The sequence below is a fragment of the Actinia tenebrosa genome, unplaced genomic scaffold, assembly GCF_029948245.1.
Source record: "Actinia tenebrosa isolate PJP-AT-01 unplaced genomic scaffold, QUT_ActTen_1.0 PGA_scaffold3__52_contigs__length_22856419, whole genome shotgun sequence".
NCBI classification, from domain to species: domain Eukaryota; kingdom Metazoa; phylum Cnidaria; class Anthozoa; order Actiniaria; family Actiniidae; genus Actinia; species Actinia tenebrosa.
The window spans coordinates 20,923,245-20,947,862 of record NW_028292580.1 but is presented as its reverse complement, the minus strand read 5'-3'; the positions used below and the strand labels follow the sequence as shown (position 1 = coordinate 20,947,862).

The 24,618-nt window shown below is 36.1% G+C and overlaps 3 protein-coding genes and 1 long non-coding RNA gene across 5 annotated transcripts; 1 reads left to right on the top strand and 3 right to left on the bottom strand.

Annotated features, from left to right (window-relative positions):
* Positions 1-814: 814 nt before the first annotated feature.
* LOC116297654 (high affinity cationic amino acid transporter 1-like) lies at positions 815-3,250 on the top strand. Its single transcript, XM_089034854.1, has 2 exons — positions 815-2,645; positions 3,135-3,250. Exons 1-2 carry the CDS (start codon positions 902-904, stop codon positions 3,215-3,217), a joined length of 1,827 nt encoding a protein of 608 aa, XP_088890980.1. The 5' UTR covers positions 815-901; the 3' UTR covers positions 3,218-3,250.
* Positions 3,120-9,084, bottom strand: LOC116297671 (uncharacterized). The gene is made up of 3 exons (XM_089034855.1): positions 8,652-9,084; positions 5,664-5,710; positions 3,120-5,031 (listed from the first exon to the last, which is right to left on the bottom strand). The coding sequence occupies exons 1-3, from the start codon at positions 8,876-8,878 to the stop codon at positions 4,106-4,108; spliced, it is 1,200 nt and encodes a 399-aa protein (XP_088890981.1). The 5' UTR covers positions 8,879-9,084; the 3' UTR covers positions 3,120-4,105.
* Positions 9,085-9,694: 610 nt separating this feature from the next.
* Positions 9,695-20,210, bottom strand: LOC116297658 (uncharacterized). 2 transcript variants are annotated; one of them, XM_089034852.1, is made up of 8 exons: positions 19,719-20,210; positions 14,190-14,443; positions 13,533-13,644; positions 12,783-13,063; positions 12,428-12,567; positions 11,727-11,767; positions 11,252-11,274; positions 9,695-11,029 (listed from the first exon to the last, which is right to left on the bottom strand). In XM_089034852.1, exons 1-8 carry the CDS (start codon positions 20,026-20,028, stop codon positions 10,955-10,957), a joined length of 1,236 nt encoding a protein of 411 aa, XP_088890978.1. In that variant the 5' UTR covers positions 20,029-20,210; the 3' UTR covers positions 9,695-10,954. The 2 variants fall into 2 exon arrangements, with proteins under 2 accessions (XP_088890978.1, XP_088890979.1); XM_089034853.1 differs by lacking the exon at positions 19,719-20,210 and adding an exon at positions 17,588-17,851.
* Positions 20,211-22,283: 2,073 nt separating this feature from the next.
* Positions 22,284-24,520, bottom strand: LOC148908881 (uncharacterized). Its single transcript, XR_016120637.1, has 2 exons — positions 24,237-24,520; positions 22,284-22,476 (listed from the first exon to the last, which is right to left on the bottom strand). It is a non-coding gene; the product is annotated as an uncharacterized LOC148908881 (long non-coding RNA).
* Between the last annotated feature and the right edge of the window lie 98 nt (positions 24,521-24,618).

Here is a 24,618-nt window from a genome sequence, read left to right as displayed (position 1 = left end):
ACCTTTTTTAAACAATTAAAAACTGATGTACTATGATAAAATACCTGTTTGAAGCGGTATTTTCAATTGTACAAAGATGTTTTGTTGCATTTGTGTTAGAATGTTGCTTTGTTAGGCTCCTTTATAGAAAATATATGGGAAATAAGCAAATGAAGGCCTAAACCTCATTTTCGAATAAAATTTTTGCTTTGGGTTAACACTTTGATTCCACTTTCGTCGGTCATATCCACTTCCAAACAAGTTAAACTTTCTGAATAACAATATATTAGTCTTGTACATAACAGCCGGCTTTCTTCAAGAAAATAGTTTTTGGCGCTCACTACTTGACGAAAAGAATTCTCTCTTAATAAGCATGAATGGGTAAAGTCCATGACGGATTTAAGGGCTTAAAGATCACTTTATCAAATTAGCTTATCAAATTTGCTTACAATTACGTTTAAAGATAACTATGTGTAAACTAAATGGTGGAAATGGTGGTTAGAACTTTCGTTTTAATCCCTAGGCTTGTTATACCGCTAACCATGTGAAAGCGAATTCCTTACTCCGTTCGACTTCAGTGAAAAAAACGACCATCTCTTTTAACCAAAACAAATTTTGTAGTAATTACATGAACGAAGGTAGATTTACATAAATACTCAGTTCCGGGAAAGCTTTGAAATGAGAATACTTAACTTAATAAAATTTGGAAACAGTGAACCACACACACAAACCCTGATATTTCAGGTGGTACAGGTTTTATTATTGTGATGAAATTGTCAAGCGTTACGAGGACCTGCTAAAATGTTTTCTCATATATAAGGTTGTAAAGCTTTTATCTGTTTTTCTCAGTCTCTGAACTAATGCGGCTGTTTTAAAAACCAAAACGAGGAAAAAAAGATTCTTAGCCTGATTTTCCAACGTAATGAAGCAGTTGTTTAATAACTTGACAAGAAAGCGTCGACAAATACCAACAGAAAAAGAACAATCCAAGTACGTTCGATGTCTAACTACACTAGATCTTTCCTCGCTCGGAGTGGCGTCAGTAATTGGCGCTGGGTTATACGTGGTTATTGGTAAACTTGCCCGTGATATAGCTGGCCCTGCTGTTGTTCTATCATTCGCTTTTGCAGCCTTATCAGCTCTGCTGTCCGGGCTCTGTTATGCAGAGTTTGGATGTCGGATTCCCAAAGCAGGATCAGCGTACGTGTATACTTACACGGCGCTAGGAGAAGTCTGGGCATTCGTTACCGGATGGAACATGATTCTAGAGTACATCATTGGCGCTTCGAGTCTTGGACGCGCATGTAGTGAATACCTGGACTCGTTATCTGGAGGAGTCATCTACGCGTTTTTCATGAAGGAATTTGAATGGTGGGACAGCCCTGCTCTTGGGAAGTTTCCCGACTTTCTTGCGCTATTGATTGTGTTATTTATCGCCTTTGTTATTGGACTTGGAGTCAAACACAGCTCCATATTCAACAAGACAGTTACATTTATAAATGTAGTCGTGATTTTATTCACATTCTGCGTTGGATCGTACTATGCAGATACTAGTAACTGGTCCACTAGTGAGAAGTTCGCGCCGTATGGCTTCAGCGGTATCATCACGGCCGCGGGAAGCTGTTTTTACGCATTTGTAGGCTTCGATGTGGTTGGGACAGCGGGAGAAGAAGCCCTTAACCCTAAAAAAGCGATCCCACGTGCTTTCATTGCAACTATTGTAGTCAGTTTTTTATCGTATTTTGGGGTGTCAACAGTGTTGACTTTGATGCAGCCGTATAACCAGTTAAACCGGTTTGCTCCGCTTGCTGAAGCATTTGCTCAAAGAGGATTCGCTGCCGCGAAGTATATCATCGCGGTTGGGGCCGTGTTTGCTACTCTTGGGTGTCTCCTTTCAATTGCATTCGCTGCTCCTAGAATCATCCATGCTATGGCTGCCGATGGACTACTTTTCGACTGGCTAAGCAAGATTAATAGTAAAACCCATGTTCCTGTTCGGGCTCTGTTATGCTCAACAACAATCATAGGAATACTTACTGTTATATTAGACTTAGAACAGCTTGTCGAGATGCTTTCAATTGGGACATTGATTGCGTATACTCTAGTCGCTGTTTCTGTGTTGCTAACGCGATATCAGTGCGGTGTAGAGAGCGTCTATGATGATTCACTCGAGCCAACGAAAGAAGAAGACACTAACGTTACTACAACTGCCCCAAGCTGGCTAGAGTCTCTGTGTTACAAGACAAAACACACAAATGATAAAATAAGCAGTGCAGATGATAGCAAACTGGGGACCTCTGAAAACGAAGACGACAATGTCTCTCAAAAGTCTGGCAATGAGCCAACAGAGAATTCGAGTTTTCGCGCAAGTGTAGCAACGTTTATCCTAACTATTGGCTTGATGGTCCTGTGTTTGATGCTCAGCAATGCACACAGTCAACTCGTCTCTCTCAAGGCCTGGGCTGTACTAGTGATTTGTGCTAGTGGTGGTGTTATCGTGGGAGCTGTGGTGTTTCTTCTCAAGCAGCCAATGAACTCAGCTACCTTTCCATTCACTGTTCCGTTTGTTCCGCTGCTTCCTATATTGACTTTGTTTGTCAATTTACTGTTGATTGTGAACTTGAATCACTGGACGTATGTTCGGTTTAGTGTCTGGATGGTTTTAGGCGAGTATTTATCTTGGTATTAACTCTTTTAAAGGAACAGAGATTATACAAATAATTCGCAATGAAACAGGAGAGGAGAGGAGAGGAGAGGAGAGGAAAGAACAGGAAAGGAAAGGAGCGAAGGAGAGAACAGGAGTGGACAGGAAAAAACATGAAAGGAGAGGAGTAGAGAAAAGAAGAGAGGAGAGGTCAGGATAGGATAGGAGAGAAAAGAAGAGAGGAGAGGAGAGGAGAGGAGAGGAGAGGAGAGGAGAGGAGAGGAGAGGAGAGGAGAGGAGAGGAGAGGAGAGGAGAGGAGAGGAGAGGAGAGGAGAGGAGAGGAGAGGAGAGGAGAGGATAGTAGAGTGACGTGGAGGAAGGGAGAATAAAGGCAGGGTTATCATCATAGCATACCATTTGTGAAAATGTAAACCATTTGAACATTAACGACTAAAAACGGCGTCTTACGTTTTCATTACTAAAGAAAATACTCACTTTGTTTGTTTTTAGGTTTTTTAATTTACGGATTTTATGGCTACAAGCACAGCAATCAAGCAGAGGAAATCCCGCAACCTGACAACGACACAATATGAAGAAAATGAACATGTTTGCCACCTTTGCCGCCTAAAGAGATATTATGGCAAAAGGAAATTTATGGGCATGACTGCAAAATGACAACGAAAGAGTGATTGTTTTTTTTTTGGAATTTGCTGTTTCAGATTCCTCTTAGATAGGCAACATTTCTCGGATGAAGGAAAAACTAAGCTATATAAAAAACGTTAATAAAAAAAATACGTAGAAAGGAAATATGGCAAATATGCCGAATAATACGAAATTATACGAATGAAATGTTGGAAATAAAACAGCTAAACAAATATAATAATAATAATAATAATAATAATAATAATAATAATAATAATAATAATAATAATAATAATAACTTAATCAATGTCTCGAAGTTCTTCTATAGCCGGGCACAAGCGCCCTACTAATCGGGGAGACAGAGGAAAAGTACAAATGTAAACAAATGTAAATTAAGTGGCTTTTAGAGACTACACAGATTCGGTTTCTGAAAAGATGCAAAACAATAAATTATAGGTGCGAAGGTAATATCTTTTCTAATAGTCCAGTTTCGAGTTCCAAATTACCGCTGTCTTTCTTGATTATAGACTCATTTACTCAGGCTAAGCCTCAAATCAGTGTCTAATTACTCGCAAATACCAACGGTAAAGTAAAGAATGCACAACTTCAACAATACGAACGCTTTGAAACTTGACGGACCTTGACTAGAATACGTGAATATTCTTCACAAAATCGAGGCTAAGCCTGAGTAAATGAGTCTGTAATCAAAAAACACAGCGGTAATTTGGAACTCGAAAAGGGTCTATTTGAGTTCATACATGACTCAGTCGTCTAATTTTAGAACCTCACACACAACAACAATATGGCTTCTACATGTTTTTTCGCCTTTTTAAACTTTGCTAGTTCCCAAACTTCTTATTAGCAACTCGGCTTTTCATCTCCTGGATCATATGAGCATTTATCATTAGATTGCCTTTCAGGGAGCTCTTATCGATTGGTTTTGCCGTCTGGTTTCGTGTTTGGTTATCCCATCCATGGAAATGCGTTTTTTGTTGAGCCGCAGCAAAACCCGCAGAAGTGGTTGGTCTTGGGGACGACATTTCTTTGGAAATCTGCGGCAACGGTAAAAGCACTTTCTTGGGATTTGTTTGGCTTGGACTATTTGTAGATTCTTCTGCTACACACGAATAATATGTGTCATCCTCAAGCTCGCTATTGTTTGAGGCTACCAAAGGCAAGGGTTTAGGAGGTGCTGTTTTGGAGTCTTCTATCTTCTCGTTTTCAGGATTATTAGAGTCGCAGTAGTAATACACATCCTCCCTTGCTTCTTCACTGGGACCAGGAAGATATTCTATGGGGGATGTTGAAAGATTCGCATTAGGCTCAGTACTCTCTTCCAAGACGTGGTAATAAACTAGCTGTATTTCTTTTTCTGGAGATGGGTCCTTGTTTATTTTGCCACGAAACGAACCTGGTTTCTTAAACTTGAGCTCAGTAGCAACTGAAACTTTATCTTCGTAAGGCTCAGAGTAAACCAAACCTCCTACATCTTCCTCAATCACGTGCTCGTTACTAGGCAACACAGTGGCGTCCAGATTCTGCGCCACGTTTGGTTTGTTATGCCTTCTTGCCATTAGCCTCTCGATAAACCTCTTACCAGGAATTTTCTCCGTCGCTCGTGATTTCTTGGGAAGATGCTGATGCCCAGGCCGAAGTGCCATACCAGATTGTGGGGATGAGGCCAGTGGTTGGCCGTTTTTAGGATGATTTTGATCTTGTTTAGTACCCTCATCAGCTTCAGTATACATATGAAATCCACTCCCATCTAATAAATGCAAAGAAATTCTTAGTCATTAGGTTTTTACAGTTTTACAGTGACCAGCGAGGGGAGGCCTGAGAGTGGTTCAGCTTCCCCATTGGCTAATGTCTACTAAATAAATATCCCTTAGTCCCCCTTTTTAGTCTAATAATATTTATCTACTATATTGCGAGATTTTATCCCCTACCTCCCTATACACCCACTTTCAAGGGTGTTCCGTGATCCTTGACAGTGATATTACTGCTATACCCACCAGGACAATTTAGAAAATATCCCTAGAAATTATCAAAAAAACAAAAAAAAAACAAAAACAAAAACAAAAAACAAAAACAAAACAAAAAACAAAACAAAAACAAAAACAAAAACAAAAACAAAAACGAAAAAAACCCAAAACAAAACAAAACAACAAACAACAAACAACAACAACAAACAAACAAAAGAAAACAAAAGAAAACAAAAGAAAACAAAAGAAAACAAAAACCAAAAACCAAAAACAACAACAACAACAACAAAAAATAAAAAAAGCTTTTGCAATGTTTGCAATCTTTCCCCAGAGAACGAAACAATAACATGCTGGTTGATATTAATTTCATCAAACGTCCCCTTTTCCTTCAGACTGTGATATTGTTAATATGTACCTTTTTCAGGATCATCACTTCTTCTTTCTTTTCTCTTCAAATTAAACCTGTAATAGGAAGTGATTGGAAGATTTCAAGGCGTGCCGACGGAGAAATTTGATTTTTTTTTTGTAATATCTATTGTTATTTTATACACATGTACCATACACCGAATCGGAATGTAGCGGCAAGCTAGAATGTTTTGACTAACTAGCTTTTCCCATGTAAAAGAGGCTAGTCAGTCCAGAACAATAGTTATTGAAATGGCCTATTTAAGTTATACTCGGTGTATTAAGTATTGTCATAATTATTATATTATGTACTTATTGACTGAGTGGGAGGGCCGTACGGAAAAATATTTGGTTCGAGGTGATGCCGTACGGACCGAGCGCAGTGAGGTCCGTGCAAATGACCGAGAGCCAACAATTTTCCCGTACGGCCCGACCTACCTCAGTCATTTTATCATATGACCCTCACGAAAAGAAAAATAATAAAAGAAAAGAAAGAAAATACGGTCGCAGGTCAAAGCCGTACGGCCCTGCTCACGCCATTTTCTCAAAGGTTTTTTAAGAGCGCGCGCCCGGGCAGATACGGGTCATATGATAAATATACTTATCAAAAATCCCCTTCAAAGCTGAAACCACTGAGAATCATTGGAACTTATCCATATCAAACAAGTAAGTTGGGAGTGACTCAAGTGACCTATCTTTATCAAAACTCCCAAATACCCCTTGACAGAAACAAATGGGAAACTAGGCGCTAATCTGTCGTGTGTAGACTGCATGTACCTAGTATGCATTTGGCTAGACAGGAATCGTTTTCAAAGTGTAATAGTTGTTCCCTAGTTCTTGGGGTGCAACCATGTTACGCAAATTCCCTCGAGATATAAATAACAATGAAACAGCCGCCATGTTGGTTGATCTAACGAAAGACGCGGACGAGAAATGCTTCGTTCTTAGAGGTTTTAGATTGCCTTTTTTCTCCCCGCAAACGACAAACGTGACGTTTTCATCGTTTTCCTGTATTTAACTTAACCTCTTGCAAACTTTCTCACCAAAGACAAATATTCTTTTGTTTTTCTACTAATTGGACTTTTTTGCGATTCTTTCTCAGCTATTTGAAACAATTTTTCACTGGTCAACTGACGTTTCACGTTTGCCGTGAACGTAAATCTAAAACTCTCTATTGTGAACAGACACATCGTGGCTATATGTATGTAACATTCATCCGAAGAATATATAAATATATTACAGCGCAACGCGTAAATTTATGACCACATTTAATGTATCCACATACTTCTATGCACGGATTTTGCCCTGCCAAACGAGCTTTTATACACGCCTTATTTGGTAAAACCAGCCAGCTTCGCATAGAAATGAGTCGGTGTAACGTACAAAAGCCCGTGCATAGAAGTATGCGAATACATTAAATGGGGTCATACTTTTGAACGTTGCCGTTGTAAGTTTGATAAGTTTTAGGAATTCAATGCACCATTCACCGAATAAGCTAGCTGCTCTTGTCAAAATAATCGACTCATATTCCTAAATTGCAGCCAAACCTTCATCAGTGTAACTAAACTCATATTGTGATGAATATTTGAAGGGTCTTTTTACTTTCGAAAACGTGGAAAGGAGGTAACGAAATGACTATATTAAATTATTTTGAGGTACGTTTCATTATCAAAAATATAAACCATTTGTTGTGGTAAAAATCTCAACACAAAATGAGTGTTTTCTTGGAGTCATTCATTCATTAGAAATGTAGGTCCCGTAATAACGCACAGCTTTCTTTATCATCTACACAGATAAATCAATAATGACTTTAAAAAAAACGTGTGCATATGCAAATCTTGATGTTATTATATATATTCACTTTTGATTTCATTAGAAAAAGAAATCTTGGTACTGTTTCGAATTCGTTGGTAAGGCCGGCGCGCTTGCAGGAGTGGGGAAATTATTGTTAGCTGAAGGGCGTTGATCGAGGGAGTAAGAGCAAGAATGATAGGAGTAAACTGAGAGTAGGTTAAAATCGTAGCCGGTAGGTAGGGAGGTAGATGGGTAGTTATGTGAGAGAATATGAAAGTTTTCGTAAAAGTTGTATGGATAAAAATGTCTCGATGTTAAATAATCTATATTTTAAGTGCATTTCAAATACAGCGTGTTAAAGATTGAAGACCGAGGGATGGTAGTTTGGGCAGGAGGGATGGGTAGGTTGAAATATAGACACTTAAAAGGGAAATTCGATTTTGGACAGAATTAAATTTTTTATAGGATTAGAGGATTAAAATTTATAAAAACTTTCGGATTTAATTCAGTCAATCTAATATCTCCCTCGTACTCCCTCAATATATTTTATTTTTTATTGCACTAATTTGATTGACGGTCGTTGAAATGGTAGTCGGCGAAATAGATTGGTAATGTGACAGGCATTTTAATGATAATAATAATAATAATAATGATAATAATAATAATAATAATAATAAAAAAATAATAATAAATATTAGTTTATTCAAAAATACTTTCAAATAACAATAATAATAATAATAATAATAATAATAAAACAATAAAAAAGAGATTATGAATATAAAATAAATATATATATACGTACAAATTACTTATTTATCGATGAAAACATATTTGTAAAATAAATTGATAGCTCAAAGCACGAGTAATAATAATGATAATAATAATAATAATAATAATAAAATAATAATATTTATTGCACATATAATTAGATTAAATATGCTAGCGGAAAACCCTCTCACATTGGTGATTTTCAGAGAGGTCCTGGAATTAACTTAAAGTGCAATAAAAGGAAAAAATCTGGACACTATATTAAAATAGATAATAAAACCATTAGTAATAAAATATAAATTAGGCTAATGTATAAAAAGCTAAAATATGTAAAATATATTTTACAAAGAATATATGAATTCGTGAAGCTAACTAAAATAATTGCGTTTGAAAAAATACTTAGAAATTAAGTCTTTTCAGCTTCATTCTTGCTTACCTCGAATTTCTAGCCCAAGAAAATAGAACATAGCAGCAAAAGATAGTCTCGATCACCAATAGACTTCCAAGAGCTCCACTGATATCCTTTTTCGCCTTCTTACATTCTTTTAGATCCTGTGCCATTGAAGTTCGATTTCTCAAAATTGTTTCTTCACTGCTGATTAACAGACTTAAACTCATCAGTACCAAAAGAGCAAAATGTCTTCTGCCCTGAATACCCATCATGGAAGTCCAAACAGAATGGCTAAACAGCTATAGAAAGCGATGCTCTGAAATTATTTTGAATTAGCGTGCAGGGGAGGCTTTTTTTAAATCTATGGTTGTATAGTTTGTCGTCGATGAGAGGGATGATGTATAGTGATATGGCAACCGAAAGGTAAGATCGTCACATGCTTTAACGTTTGGTGTATACGACACGTTCTCATAAGTTAAACACGAACCCACCCCCCCTACAGATTATGTTATTATGAATATTGATCCAATGGAGTCTAGATGTCCCTCGTAGATAAAGGGAGAAGTCAGTTTTTTTTCGAGTTAAACTTGAGTTTCAGTTTCCTGGTTAATTCACATCTTTTGTTTTGCTAAATAATTGATAATTCAATTTAACTATTCCTGGAAAATGTTATTCAAAGGACAATCCAATCAATTCATCAAAAAGTTAACAGCCACCCCCCCTAAAAAGACCCTGGCTAATGAAGCGAAAATGAAATATTTTTATTTTTTTCCGGTCCGGTATCCTATACAATTGTTCGTTCTGATTGGCTGTTTGAGCGGGCGGTATTTTGTCAGTATCGGCTTGCGCTCGCGGTCCGGTATCCTTTGCCGCTAAACAACAAAACAAAACGATTACAAAAACAAGTAAAAAAAATACGAGGAAAAAATAAATAAGTTATCTACCGTCCTATAGTCGGTCCGGATAGGGAAAAACTGTGCCCGCCGTCTTGAAAACGTATATTCAAGACCTCGGGCACAGTTTTTCCCTATCCGGACCTTTTGGCCGGTAAATAACATATATGTATTCATACCAAGTAACGGACAAGATTTCTGTGGTTTTTTTTAATGCAAATTCAACTCACGTGAATGTCACAAGTTTCAGTTTCTAGCTTTCTAAATTACAAATCTTCCTGTTATTGTCCACGTAATGTTTCGATATAGTAAAAAATTAAATGTGCAAAATATCATAGAAAAATTAAGTTTCAATATACAAGTTTACGTTTGGAGTTCAAATGTTTAAGTTTAGTTAATTACTTATAGAGCGTTTTCACGTGACGTCACAGCGGTCATGTTGGCGTACCAAAACAATACATTTTTATCCTTGGGGAATTTAACTTAACTCTATTTTTATGCAAAAACTGTGCAGAAAGTTTGGTACTGAACAATATGGCTACCTTGTGATGTGAGAGAAAATGCTCTATTATGCAGTTACCAGCCTTACGTTGCGTAAGAATGACCTTTTTCAGAAATAAGACACTCCTTATCCATAAAAAACCGAGTTTTTTAATAATTTGGGCTCCAACTTTTTTTTTCGGTGCATTAATAGCTACCAAATGAGGTCTAGGACCCCATTCACACCTAAACGTGTTTAGTTGAACTATGTTTTCATTAGGAAAAAAATTGAGAATTTAGAAACCTACAATATAATGAAACTTTCTAAAATATTCTCAGAGCAAGACAAAGGATAGCTTACACGCATTATTTCACCAAATATTGTGCAGTGCTCGTAGATAGTTTTCCGAACCCGTTTAGTTAAACCACTTTAAAACAAGAGGCATAATATTCATCATGTAAAGTTATGATCTCAAGCTCTTTCCCCATGTACGCTCATAATTTTGATACATCAAAATAGAAGGTGCTTAGTTTGTGCTAAGAAAATCGCCCACGTAAATGGTTTGACGTTAAAAAGTAGCGGTCGCTTCTCATTAATAGAAATTAAAAACCGAGGCCCGCACGACTTTGCGACTTGCGACTTTCGAGTCGTGCCATCTTTGCATGGGATGTATATGTTCTTTTCTCTCGGTGTTTAACTTTTACTCCGCAACCTTTTTATATCTACTGCAGACGACGAGTACACGACAAAACATACTAGAGAGTTTTAGATTTACGTTCACGGCAAACGTGAAACGTCAGTTGACCAGTAAAAAATTCATTTAAATTACTGAATAAGAATCGCAAAAAAAGTCCAAGTAGTAGAAAAACAAAAGAGTATTTGCGCTTGGTGAGAAGGTTTGTAAAAGGTAAAGTGAAATAAAGGTAAACTATGAAAACGTGGTCACGTTTGCCGTTTGCGGGGAGAAAAAAAAGTCAATCTAAAACTCTACACTGACCAAAATCCCCTGCAGTCTGTGTGTTATCTGGTAACTCGGCATCAACAGGATCCTGGAAATGACATATGAGAGATAGGTTATCTATTATATGTTATTATCAAATCAATAATAATTATTGATAATTTATTAATATCGCAATAACTGTAATGTTTTAGATTTTCCTGGGAAACTATATCTATTTGTTCCAGGACGCATGCAGGCAATGATTTAGTATTGAACAATATAAAAAGATATTTCTGTGGTTATAATAAATATTAAAATAATGTCATTTTACCTGATAATCCTCCAATTTCGCTTCTAAAAAGGGACAAAGAAAATATGTTTTAAAATTTAGTTGAACCTTTTTCACTAAATAGCTAAATAACCATGCTTAGTAAAAATACACAGGTGATTATTGAAAATCTCGCGCGCTGATTGGTCGAGAAACTCACACTATCACACGCGATAATCACCTCCAGCGATAATCCAAAATGGCGGCCAGCCGCTTTGTTCCTGTTACCGGAAAAGAAATGTCTTTTATCTTCTTTTTTTTTTTCTTTTTTTGAAAGAATCACCTGTGTATTTATACTAAAACAATTATTTGCCTCAGCCTCAGTGAATATCGGAGAATATTTACCTCGCCGCTCGAAGACTCTCGTCTCGGTAAATATATTTCCCGATATTCACTTCGCCTTCGGCGAATAATTGTTAAATAATGTTTGTTTTATTATAGATTTATCAATATATCTGATGGATATATTGATGCTTACCGGAGTTAGTTTCTGGATCTTTAGCTGTTTTTTTTGATAACCTTTGTGGAGAAAGTAAAACCAAAAGTGAAACTCTAATATACCTCGTCGGCTCTGGCGCAATGTTTTCCCACGTGTCATCCCCTAGAGTATCGTTTCTTTGTTTAACGCTTGCGCTCGGTTACACATGGGAAGACACATGAATAAGAATACAACTCGAATAAAGATTCTTATTAGTCACGGGAATGACACGTGGTCTGAAATAGGAAAACGTTTACGCTCGAGCCGAGGAGGGCTAGCCTAAAGTACTGAACATTATTTATCGCCAATAAGAGAGCATTAAGTCACCCCAATGATTTTCCCTTACTAGAGCTTGAGTTCTAAGGGTGTTCCCCTTTCATACAAGTTATTCTGCAGCTGATTACTTCTCCAGTTGTCTCAAAACAATTCGATCGTCCGTTCCAACCTAAATCTTCAGACCCTCCCCACCTTCAGGTAATAATTAACAAAAGGTCCCTAAATCTAAGTTAATAGAGATTTTGCACCCTCACATGATGACAGCCATGACAGGAGATAGGAACATTTGAATCTGGTCTAATCTGGTTTACATAAAAAACAATTCAGTTTCCCACGGGAAAAAAATCTTTTGTAGTACCTCTCAGTGTCATCGTTGCCATCACGTGGTGGTACAAAGCCTATTATCAAAATTCATTTTTATTTACCTTCTCTTTCGTCTTATATACAGCGCCACAATTATAAGACACACCAAACAGATCAAGCAAATTAGTCCTCCAATAATACCCACTGCAGGCCAGACGACCTTAGACCAAAAGCCATATGCAGCCGGTCCTTCATTTAATGTCTGCAAATGTCATCATAATTCGTATACAAATTGCCTTATTCCATCCTTCCAATATTTATCATTCCATCTATGCATTAAGCTATTCCTCCCTCCCTATTTCCTATTTTCTCTTCTCCCATCCTCTCCCTCAGCCTCATTCATTCACCCATCCATGCAAAGGCAAGATAACAGTCTGTGTTTCCGTACAAATTCTACGTCTTTTTTAACCTTTATACCTGTTGTTTCACTGTTGATTGAGTAGTACCAATTTCTTTACCAGTGCTACTAAAACCCGTCCCAGGAACGCCTGAAACACCTGGTCTGACCGTTGTAGATCCCGGAGTCGGTCCTGGAGTAGATTCAGGAGTCGAGGCTCCACTTGTCTCGGGCTCTCCTGATGTTGATGGCGAAGGCGACGCAGTGGTTTCCTGTGAAATTGGAGTTGATGGAGTACTTGTTGAAGGATGTTGTGACCTCGTTGAAGGTGGTGCACTCGTTGTGCTGTGTAATATATTGTCTAAAATCAAAAAAGTACTCTTATAAATGACAAATAATTTGGGTGATGCCTCAATGGTACCAGGCGGATGATGTAAGGAGTTCAGGATTCTCTGTATTTATTTTAAAATATAAGTGTTATGTGCTCAGATATGACATCATAACCATCATGTTGGTTGACTTTCATATCAAAAGATTTGGTCTTGGTTTCTTTCGTTGTGTCAACCAACATGGTGGCCATGTCTTTAATTTGCCGTTGTGCATGTGACATCATAGCCACCATGTTGGCCGACTTTCATACTAAAAGATTCGGTCTGGTTTCTTTTTTTGGGTCAAAATAAACAACATGGTGGCCATGGCAGTATTCGCTCTTGCAGAAGAGGATACACATCTTTTAAGATTTAACTGCCGTTTTGTCAACGCGTGGGACAATCACGACAGGGCTGCCAGGCTCCAACTATGAATAAAAACCCAAAGACCAAACAACTCACATGTTTTTGTGCCATTGATCTTGGCCAGAATACATCCTACATTTCTGCCTGCACAACTCAGTGAGAGTTTGATGAGCGATCCTGCGTACTTGGCGTCTAGCTTTGCATTCCACTGAGGAAGAGAAGGTTTTTAAAGGGGCTATTTTTAGCATCATTTGTCCTTATTTGAGTCAAAAAGATGAGATTGGAAGAGAAGGAGGAGGAAGAGAAAGAACGAGAAGGAAAAGAAGACGTCGAAAAGAGAGAAGAAAGGGGAGAAAAATAAAAGGAAAGCGAAAATAGGAAGAAAACGACGAAGAAGATTAAGAAAATGAAGAAAATGAATAAAAAAAAGAATAGCTGAGGAAAAAAATAAATTATTAAATAATTTTATGAGAGCACGCAGCACGCACGCGCACTTTAAGTTGCGTCATTCCTATCTAAAATAACGGTTATTGTAATTTGTATTTTATAAAAGAAAAAAAAAAAACATGCATTCTTTGCTGTGTGGAGTTATAAAGCATTAGGGATTGTTGGCAGAACACTCGAGAAGTGTCGAGAAGCACTCCGCTTCGCCTCGTGCTTCTCCTAACACTTCTCTCGTGTTCTGCCAAACCCAGCGTGTTTTATAACTGCACACAGCACGCGAGCGCGTTTTCTATTTCTTTATTACCATACCTTTAAAAACGTCAAGTTCTTCTTGTTCCCGTCTTTTCCATCAACAGTCTTAAAAACAACATCAAAGACATTTCCTACGCCATTTTCCCAGTGTCCATTCACATCCAGGGACTGCCATTCATCGACTGACAGGCCATTTTTAGCACAATCAACATGAGGCAAGTCGTTTTTGAATTCAATTTTTCCCGTTGCAGTTTCTGTAAGTGGTATTACTTCTAGGGGATTGTTAGGTGTTCCGAAGCTGTATTGACAATCTATAATAATAATATACAATAATAAATAATGATGATGATGATGATAAGGATGAGGATGATGATTATGATGATGATGAAATTAATAAGAATAGCAAGCTATTGACAGAGGAGAAAAAGTTGTGTGTGCTTTTCTTGATCTTCGAAAAGCTTTCGATGTGATTGACCATGCCACTCTGTTAGAAAAACTGCAGTCACGCGGAGTGCTCGGAACAGAACTGGATTGGCTAAGAAGTTATCTTTCCGAAAGAACTCAAATCGTCTCATGCGGTGGTACTAACTCGACTAAGTCTGAAATCTCTTATGGAGTCCCTCAGGGGTCGGTTCTTGGACCAACCCTCTTTAACGTTCATATTAATGGGATCACTAATGCATGTCAAAACTGTCACGCCACACTATATGCTGATGACACTGAAGCCCACGCAAGCTCAAAGGACGTAAACATAGCCGAGGGACATGTCACAGCGCTTAGATCGCCTTCAGAATCAGGCAATGCGTATCATTTTATCAAGTGATCGCAAAACTTGCACTCAGGATATGCGTACTAAGTTAGTTCTTTTACCTTTATCTAGTAGGCGGCGTTTTTTAAGACTTCAATTAGTTTACAAAATCATTAATAATATAAACTGCCCAGATCAGCTAAAAAATTACCTAGTGAAAAGATCGGACTTGCATAACAGATCGCTGAGAGATATGACATTACTGAACATACCAAAAACATCTTCCAAAATGGGGCAACTATCATTTACGTTTGCTGCTGCTAAGGATTGGAATGATTTGCCTAAGGATTTGAGAGAACTTAGCTCTTTTTCCATTTTTAAAAACAAGCTTTTTAAGTATTTTTTAGATTTTGATAAAAAAGAGCATAAGTGTACTGTACGATAGATTTTTTTCTTCTTCTTCATATACTTATTTCATTATTTAATTATTTAACCAATAATCTACACTGAGGCACGAAAATCACGCGTTTTAAATATATCTCTTGTAGCCTAATGTTTTTGTTTCCTTTTTCTTTTTTGAGCCCTCGTATATACAATGGATATATATGTTTTGTGGACTCGGGGTTTTTGTGTTTCTGTGTATATATGTATATATTATACTTTATTTTCTCTTTTCTTATATTTATACTTTAAGGTTCTCAATCGTAGATTTTAGTATAGATTTTATTTAGATTTTTATAGATTTTATATTGCTGATCAACGGTTCATACCAGCTGTTCTATTGTGTCCAGCTGATCGTTTTTTTTAAATCAGGGTAAATAGAGATATTATAATAATAGTAATAATGATGATGATAATGATGAGGATAAAAGTAATAACAATAATGAAGAAAAAGAAAACGTGCGCGCGTGCTGTGTGCTTTCATAAAGCACGCGGGGTTTGGCAGAATACGAGAGAAGTGTTAGGAGACAAGCAAGTTTTTTATTTCTTTTATAAAATACAAATTACAGTAATAGATAGGAATGACACAACGGAAAGTACTCGCGCGTACAATGCGCTCTCACAAAGCACGCGCTCCAAATCAACCAGAACGCGACATTCATAACAGTTATTTTATAATAATAATGATGATGATGATGATGATAAACGTAATAATGATAATGATGATGATAAAGATGATGATAATGATAAAAGTAATGATAACAATAATAATGATGATGGTGGTGATGATGTTGATGATGATGTTTTATGTCGTTTCCGAAAGCTAACATATCAGGTGAAGCATCCCCCACAACAGCACAACAATGCAATTTTTGACTTAAGTTTGTCAATGAATAACCTGGCACTTGTTTCAAGCATTTTTAAAATTATTTTCTTTCATGCTGAAATAGTTACTCGTCGTCTCTCGCTCTTTTTTGCGAGTAAAAAAGCGAAAACATGATCAAAAGTAATAGAAATATCTGACAGCTGTATTACCCTTGAATGTAATAACACCCATAAATGTAATATATATATTTAGGCACTGCCTAAAAGCGGAGCTCTCGAATGTGAATAAAACTGAAAGGTAAAAATAAGACCGGAAAAAAAATCTTTAATTATTTCTTATTCGAGATGAAGATAATTTCTCCCATAATAAAAACCATGCAGTGAAATCGAAACGAAATGCCCTACATTGTTTTTCGTTTTTTTTTTTTTTTTTTTGTTTTTTGCGCGAGTGTACCCTCCCACTTAGGAATTTTGTAAACAACTCACCACCGTCCCCAGGGGCTAGTTTTGTTCTTAGAAGATTCTTCGACAAAGTTTTCCAAGGCCGACAGTTTTAGGCTTTGAATCTCTTTTACTTAAAAAAAAACGAAAGATAACTACAGATAATCCAATACAATATCAAGTTTAGTGAAATTTACCTCGGATGTCTTTCATGGAAATCGAAAATCTGGAGATTTAGGGCAAATCAACACTAAAAAACAGACTTGAAAACTGGCGGTTAAGGTGAGCAAGAAATAAGGTTTACTTAATTAGGTCTTTTACAGTTTTCCAAAAACAAAGCTTACATTCATTTAAACTTGACAAGAACAACTGAGACAAAATAGAAAATAATGCAAAAGGCAATGCAAAATACAAAATGACTCATTTCTTTGGCAGTAAATTGGCGTTTGTAAATGTTTTTGAATATTTTTTAGCCTTTTAGAGTGAAAGTTTGGTAGGTCTTTTATACAATAACATCTTTCAACAACAACACTTTTAAGCTCATTTTTATAATCATACTTGCTCGAACAGCTTAATAAACAGTTGAATATTTGGTAAAAATTTATATTTCATTTAATGATTAAATAAATTATCCGTGTAGAAAGATATCTAAAAGTCTTCTTTGTTTTGCCGACTGGACCCCGCGATAGGAGGCGAACAAAGCTTTTTCTTGAACGAAAAACATACGATAGCTGCTTAAAAACAACCGAATTGTTAAAGATTTACAAAGCTAAATAAAGGACGAATATTTGTTGTAATATGCTCTCCGTGTTATATTTCCTCCAGCATTAAAATAAATTAAGCTTATCTATAGGAATATTTTAAAAGTTTTGAGAGCTTATCTATAGAAGTATTTTAAAAGTTTTGAGAGAAAGTCTCTGATTTGTCGATTCGTCGAGAAAAATGCTTGTCAATAATAATAATAATAATAATATACGATTGTTTGCTAAAAAAAACACACCTGAATTCTTGAAGAACACTTTTTGATCCATCTTTGACTACATGAAAGTATTTTTTTAATTGTTTTTGGTCTATAACTTGTCCTAAAGCGATTTTTTCTGTGCATTTGAGAGCCGCATTTGTGAGTAGTTTTGCTTTGACATCAAGCGGGATTCCTGTGTTGTGTACACGGACGGACGGACGGAAGTGACGTCAGCTAAGCCATGAAAAATCAACTCGATGGTTTACCATTTTTTCCAAGTATGGTGCTCCGAAGGCCCGCGATAGTAGCTCAGCTAATACCCACCATAAATGAAATAAAAATCAACCATAAATGTAATAACACCCATAAATGTAATAACAGTGAACCATAAATGTAATTCCCACAATAAATGTAATAACCCTTCAACCATAAATATAATAACCAAGTATTCCGAAGAGTCAAACAAAGTGTTCAACCAACAAACAACTCTAAGCAGCATTGTTTGAGTGTTTCGTCAAACACAATGGGTGGGGTCACATACCACGTGATAGCCTGCGTAAACAGCCGTTTTGCATACGGGTGTACATAATATTTTCTCAAAAATCACACGTTCAAGTGAATAGCCTACGTCAACAGGAGCAAATTAAGTTCCGCAAAATTTCGATAGATAAAAAAAGCGATAGATAAAAAGGCAAGGAAAAATGTCAAAGGTTAAAAAAGATAACACTTTCTAGAATCCTTATTCTATTAGGCAATCATTGAAAAGTCCTAGATTACAGTCAAAGGACATGAAGCGTGTCCATCTAGAATGCATTATTCAATTCATTAATCGATTTTTGACATCATCAAAAGTCTAAGCAAACAAGTAGAGCGTCAATTTGAATCGAAGCGTTAGCGTCGCAATCCTAATAAGGTCACAAGCTCGATCGCATTCCTAACATTGACCAGCAATTAACTGTATTGATGGATTGTAAGCATTCCCAGGAGAGTTAAAAGACAAAAAAATGGCGGCCATTTTGGTGTCGCTTACAATGGATGCTAATAAGAAATCTTTTGTTAAATGGCACCAACGCTCCCCCGCGTTATATCGACAAGCAATAGAAATCTAGTGTTATGCTTAGATATTTTGATTGATTTGAAGTTATTGTGAGAGACATGATTTTTTTGTTAGTAAATTAGCGTAATCAGTGGCCCGTAAAAATGAGACACTCAACCCAAAAATTATTTCGAATCTTATATTGATGGGTTGCAAGCATTCTCAAGAGAGTTAAGAGACAAAAACATGGCGGCCATTGTGGTACTGTTAACAGTGGATGCTAATGAGAAATCTTTTGTTAAATGGTACCAACATGGCCGCGTTGACGCGACGTGCAAACGAAGAATTGAAGAATTTCAAGAAAATCTATTGTCTTTAGGATCATCATCTCAAACAGGTTATCGTTTTTTATCAGTTACAAACTTGTACAAATGCTGAAAAGTAATCCAATCAAATTTCCAAGTTTGAATTTAAATTTCATTTCGTTCTCGGGATATTGGAACGACCCAAAAATATTTTTATGAATTGAATAATGCAGTCTAGCTGGGCATGCTTCATGTCCTTTGACTGTAAAACATCTCGTTTATAAAGAAGAAAAGCATCTGACTAATAGTTTTTCTTCTTATTTTGATCTTGAAATTTAACGTGTATAAAATCAATAGCAATTTTTAGAGTTGTCAGTTTATGAATGTTTATTCAGAGGAGCTGTTTGAAAGCAAATAATATAAAGTTATATTTTAAGATACTTCATTTTTGCCATGCATCGATCCTTTCGTCTCTGTACGTAATGTATGTGCCAAAACTACTGCAAAAGCAAATCTTGAGCCAAAGTGATCAAGAGTTTAGTTTGTTTACGCAATGACTTCGTAAACTAAATTTTGTTATAATTCAATTCTTAATCTTTTTAGTATCGAGCTTGAAGTTTTATTATTTCTATCTGATTTTTATTTAAGAATAAAATCAATTTGAAATTGCAAAATGTTGAAGCCCAAGCCGCGAAGGAATGAATATTTGAAGGGTCTTAACGCAGACTGCGTATGAAAAAATAGAAGATTAAAAATCGTATTACGAAAAAAACTTTTAAGCGCTTTTTCGTCTGATGTAAAGCAAAATTATTAGTCTGAATAAACTTACTTGCAGATGAAATGCGATTTGCTTCTGAATAGTTCGTACACCTAACACTTGTCCCGTCCACAATGAGGACATTGGGAAAATCGTAAAGACATTGGCACATTTGGCAACATCTTCCACCATTTCTACCAGCACATGTTGATCTATCCTTGGAACAAGTAGACGAGCATTGTCGAGGATTGCTAAACAAATCTGCAAAATGAGTATGGTTCGTATCCGGATTTAGCCGTCGAACAACTACTATGTTCGCCGAAAGGACTACAGAAAAGATTGCCCCGGTGATTAAAGCCAAAAATCCTAATTTCCAAAGCATCTTTAGCTCGAAATCCTTCCTCAAAGTAGTTTTAGTTCTTCTGAAACTTGGGAAACTTTTCCAATGATTATAGTGATGGAGCTGTTGGTGTCTATGACGCAGTAATGAACCTTCTGGTGTTAGTCTTCGTAACTTGGAATGAATATTCCTTTGAATTAAATATTGGCTTTTAACTAAAAGCCTCGCGGGGTTTAAGCAAACAAAAGAACTCGGCGTGGAATGATTGAAGGTAATTGTAATATCAGCATTACCATTGCGAAAGGAGAAAAAAAAACAAAAAAACAAAAAACAAAAAACAAAATACAAAGCAAAAAAACGCAGAGAGCAGGCAGTCAAAATTGGAATTTTTAAATGAAAAATGCTTCCTCTTTCATTGGTGTACCTCTAGGTACTTTGAAATAACCAAAACCTCTTGAAAATGTTTATTAAACTGTTTATTTCAATATGAATATCTGAAATGTATGTTATGATGCATGGTCAATCACGTGAGATATTAGTGACGTCATAAGACATAATACTTGATTGCGAGGTTAACGTCAAATGATTATTGAGAAATATTAAAACGAAGACTGAAATATAGTCGGGAGAAGTTATACCAATACTTACATTTTCGACTATTATTAAATTGATATTTACGTATATATACGTATACACATAATGTTCCCCTCAGCAACGATCAGCTCAATGGAATCAGTGAAAAAAGCATTGATCATTGAGGTTACAAGTGAGGTTATCGGGTCAATACAATGATTGTTCTATCATTTGCATCTCATTTGCATGCATCCATAATATCTACTATCGTCTCTCTTGCAGAAAGAAAGTTGAAAGATTCACTTGAATGTTTACCTGATATTCTTCCAGTGTTGCGACTAAAAGAAATGAGACAAAAAAAAGGTGAGATAAATTCAACAGAAAAACAATTGGAACTAGTCTTGAAGACAAGGACCTCGAAGCTAGGCTTTTAAAATTTTGCCGCCATGTCTGTTTTATATTCGTTAACTTTCTATTTCATATAAAATTCAGTATTTGGAAAAGATTTAAAAAACATTAGACCCCCTAATCGAAAACTCGAACTGCCGTTCCTGGAACAGCGCTAGCTTTCGAAATATTTCAATCAACACCGAGTGAGCATGGTTTTTTTTGCTTCAGTGTCGACTCAAGTGCATCGTGTTCAAATTTAAATCTGTAGACTTGAACTTGCAAGCATTACTACTACTTTAATCAAAAGATATAACTAGCTAAAAACTAGTGTGAGCTGCGTCGATGTTTCTAATGAAACAGTAATGATGAAAAGGTAAATTATACACCGTGAAAAGATGAAAAAACTTACTGACGTTTCGGACGCTAGTCCTTCGTCGGAGTACACTTTAATCAGTGTCTTACCTGAGTTAGGTTCGTGTCCTTTTTCTCTGAAAAAAACAAACAAACATAGTTTCAAATCGAGAATTTACTGGATGGAGAAAAAAATTTGAGTGCCAAAAAATCTTGGACGAAAAAAGATGCAAATTAATCTTTTCAGCTTTGGATAAATATTTTGAATATATAGGAATGCAGCTTCTTTATCTTTTTCTTGTTGTTTTTTTCCTTTTTGCTTCTTGTTATTAGTGTGCTTTTTGTATCAATATTTCATTTGTTGTAGTAGATGATTAATAAATAATAATAATAATAATAATTTTTAAATAACTGTTTTAAATCTCGCGTTCTGATCGGTTGAGAGCGCGTGCTTTATGAGAGCACACAGCACACGCGCGCACTTTCCGTTGCGTCAATCTTATCCAAAATAACAATTTTTGTAATTTGCATTTTATAAGAGAAATACAAAACTTGTTTGCTGCGCTGTGTGGAGTTATAAAGAACTTGGGGATTGACATAACACTCGAGAAGTGTCGATAATTCCCCTAATAACTTTTCTCTTGTTCGTTCTGTTAACCCCGGCGTGAATTTTAACTGCACACAGCACACGCGCGCGTTTTCTATTTCTTCCATATGCTAGTGAAGGCCATGCGCACTTCTTTTTCAAACACCGATAAAATCGGTTAATCGGACAGCACATATGGAGTTGGAATTTAGCATTTTGCTTGTGTACGTTTTGTGAAAGCCGTAAGGAAAACTGACACAATCCAAACTATAAACCATTCGCAATTCTTTGTTTCGTGTACGTTCCTAGAGGTATTCCAAATATTGAAAATTGCCTATATAGATAACACGAGAATTCAGCAATTCCCTTGCATTTGGAAGTTTGTTTGTTTGCTTACGTCAGGCAATTGTGTACTTTCTTGGTTCCTAGTTGTAGGCCGGATTTCTGTTGTCATGGGAAGTCTTTCAGTCGATGGTGGTGGGCTTTCAGATGTTAAATTTCCGTAGGGCTTTGAATTGTTGTTGGCGGGCTTTTAGTTGTTGTTGGTGTAGCTGGTGGAGGTCTCACTGTTGAAATCCTTGATGTATCGTCTGAAATTTAAAGTTAATGATTTTATTTGTCATTCAAGGCAAAATAATAATAATAATAATAATAATAACAATAATAATAATAATGATAATATATAAGATCTCAGCTATTGGTCTGGACATGTACTTGAAAGAAAACAAGGATTGCCTCGTGCGTCTAGTCTCTAAGCATGAGAACAACAAAAAGATGTACTCCATACATAAAGAAAATAAAAGATTCAACACCGAATATGGCGAAACAGATGTTCTAAATGAATCTCTACCAAGCAAAATCGACGTTTCCATAATTGGGAAAGCAAAAAGGATAAAGAGCACCTACAAAGATCATCTGTAAATGAAACAATGTGAAAAAGGGGAGTCTAAACCCCTTCATTTCCAGTACATCAGGCAAGTCAACAAAGCAGATGTCGACAAACAGAGAACACACAGTTGGTTAAAAGGAACAGGTTTGAAGTCAGAGACAGAGGGTCTTATTATAGCAGTACAAGACCAGACGCTGCCTACAAGGTATTACGAGAATAAGATCATGGGAAAAGATGTTATTACTAAATGCAGAATCTGCGGTGATTACGACGAGACTATCGACCACATCATATCTGGATGTCCTGTTCTTGCAAAGAAGGAATACATAGAAAGACACAACAAAGTTGGGAAATATGTTCACTGGAAACTGTGCAAGCAATATGGATTTACTGTCTGCATAAAATGGTATGAACATGAACCTGAAAAAGTAATGGACAACGACACAGCAACAATCCTATGGGACATGCAAGTACATACGGACAGAACCATCACAGATAATCGGCCCGACATTATAGTGAAGAACAAAGTAGAGAAACGATGTTCCTTGATAGACGTGTCAATCCCAGCAGAAAAAAATGTGCCCCTAAAACAAGTAGAAAAACTCTCAAAGTACAAAGATTTAGAAATAGAAAGTTAAAAAATGTGGGGTATGGAAACAAAAACCATACCTATTGTCATTGGGGCACTGGGGTTAATTCACAAAGGACTAGAACAATATGTCAGCCATTTAAAAGGGGACATCTCTATCACAGAAGTACAGAAGATTGCTCTCCTTGGAACTGCACACATCATTAGAAAAACTCTCATGATTACTTGATTCTTGATTTCTATATTCCCTTTAAATTGATTTGTTTTATTTCTTATTTTAATTACACCTCGTATTGTAAATATATTCTTCTTTTCCCAAGGCCCATGGATTGGACTCGGTAAACTAAGGATTTTGTAAGCAAAATTGAAGCAAATTGTAAATAAAGATAATAATAATAATCATAATCATAATAGTAATAATAATAATGATAATGAGGATGAGGATGAGGATGAGGATGAGGATGATGATGATGATGATGATAATAATATTACCCATCCTGAAAGTTTAAATAAACGAAGATGATGATGATAATAATAATAATAATAATAATAATAATAATAATAATAATAATAATAATCTTTATTGCACATATATTTAAGTTAAATATGCTCCAGGAAAACTCTCTCACATTGGTGGTTTTCAGAGAGCTCCTGGAATTAACTTAAAATGAAATAAACGGAAAAAAATCTGGACACTATATTAAAATAGATAATAAAAGCATAAGTAATAAGATATAATTAGGCTAATGTATAAAAAGCTAAAATATGTAAGATATTGTAAGAAAAATATATGAATTCGTGAAGCTAACTAAAAAAAATGCGTTTGAAGAAATACTTAGAAATTAAGCTTTTTCAGCTTCATCGTTGCTTACCTCGAATTTCTAGCCCAAGAAAATAGAACATAGCAGCAAAAGATAGTCTCGATCACCAATAGACTTCCAAGAGCTCCACTGATATCCTTTTTCGCCTTCTTACATTCTTTTAGATCCTGTGCCATTGAAGTTCGATTTCTCAAAATTGTTTCTTCACTGCTGGTTAACAGACTTAAACTCATCAGTACCAAAAGAGCAAAGAATCTTCTGCCCTGAATATCCATCATGGAAGTCCAAACAGAATGGCTAAACAGCTATAGAAAGCAATGCTCCTTTTGGGATAGCGTGCCGGGAGACTTTTCTGTCTATGGTTTTATAGTTTATCGCGGATGAAAGGGATGATGTATGGTCATATGGCAACCGAAAGTTAAGATCGTCACAT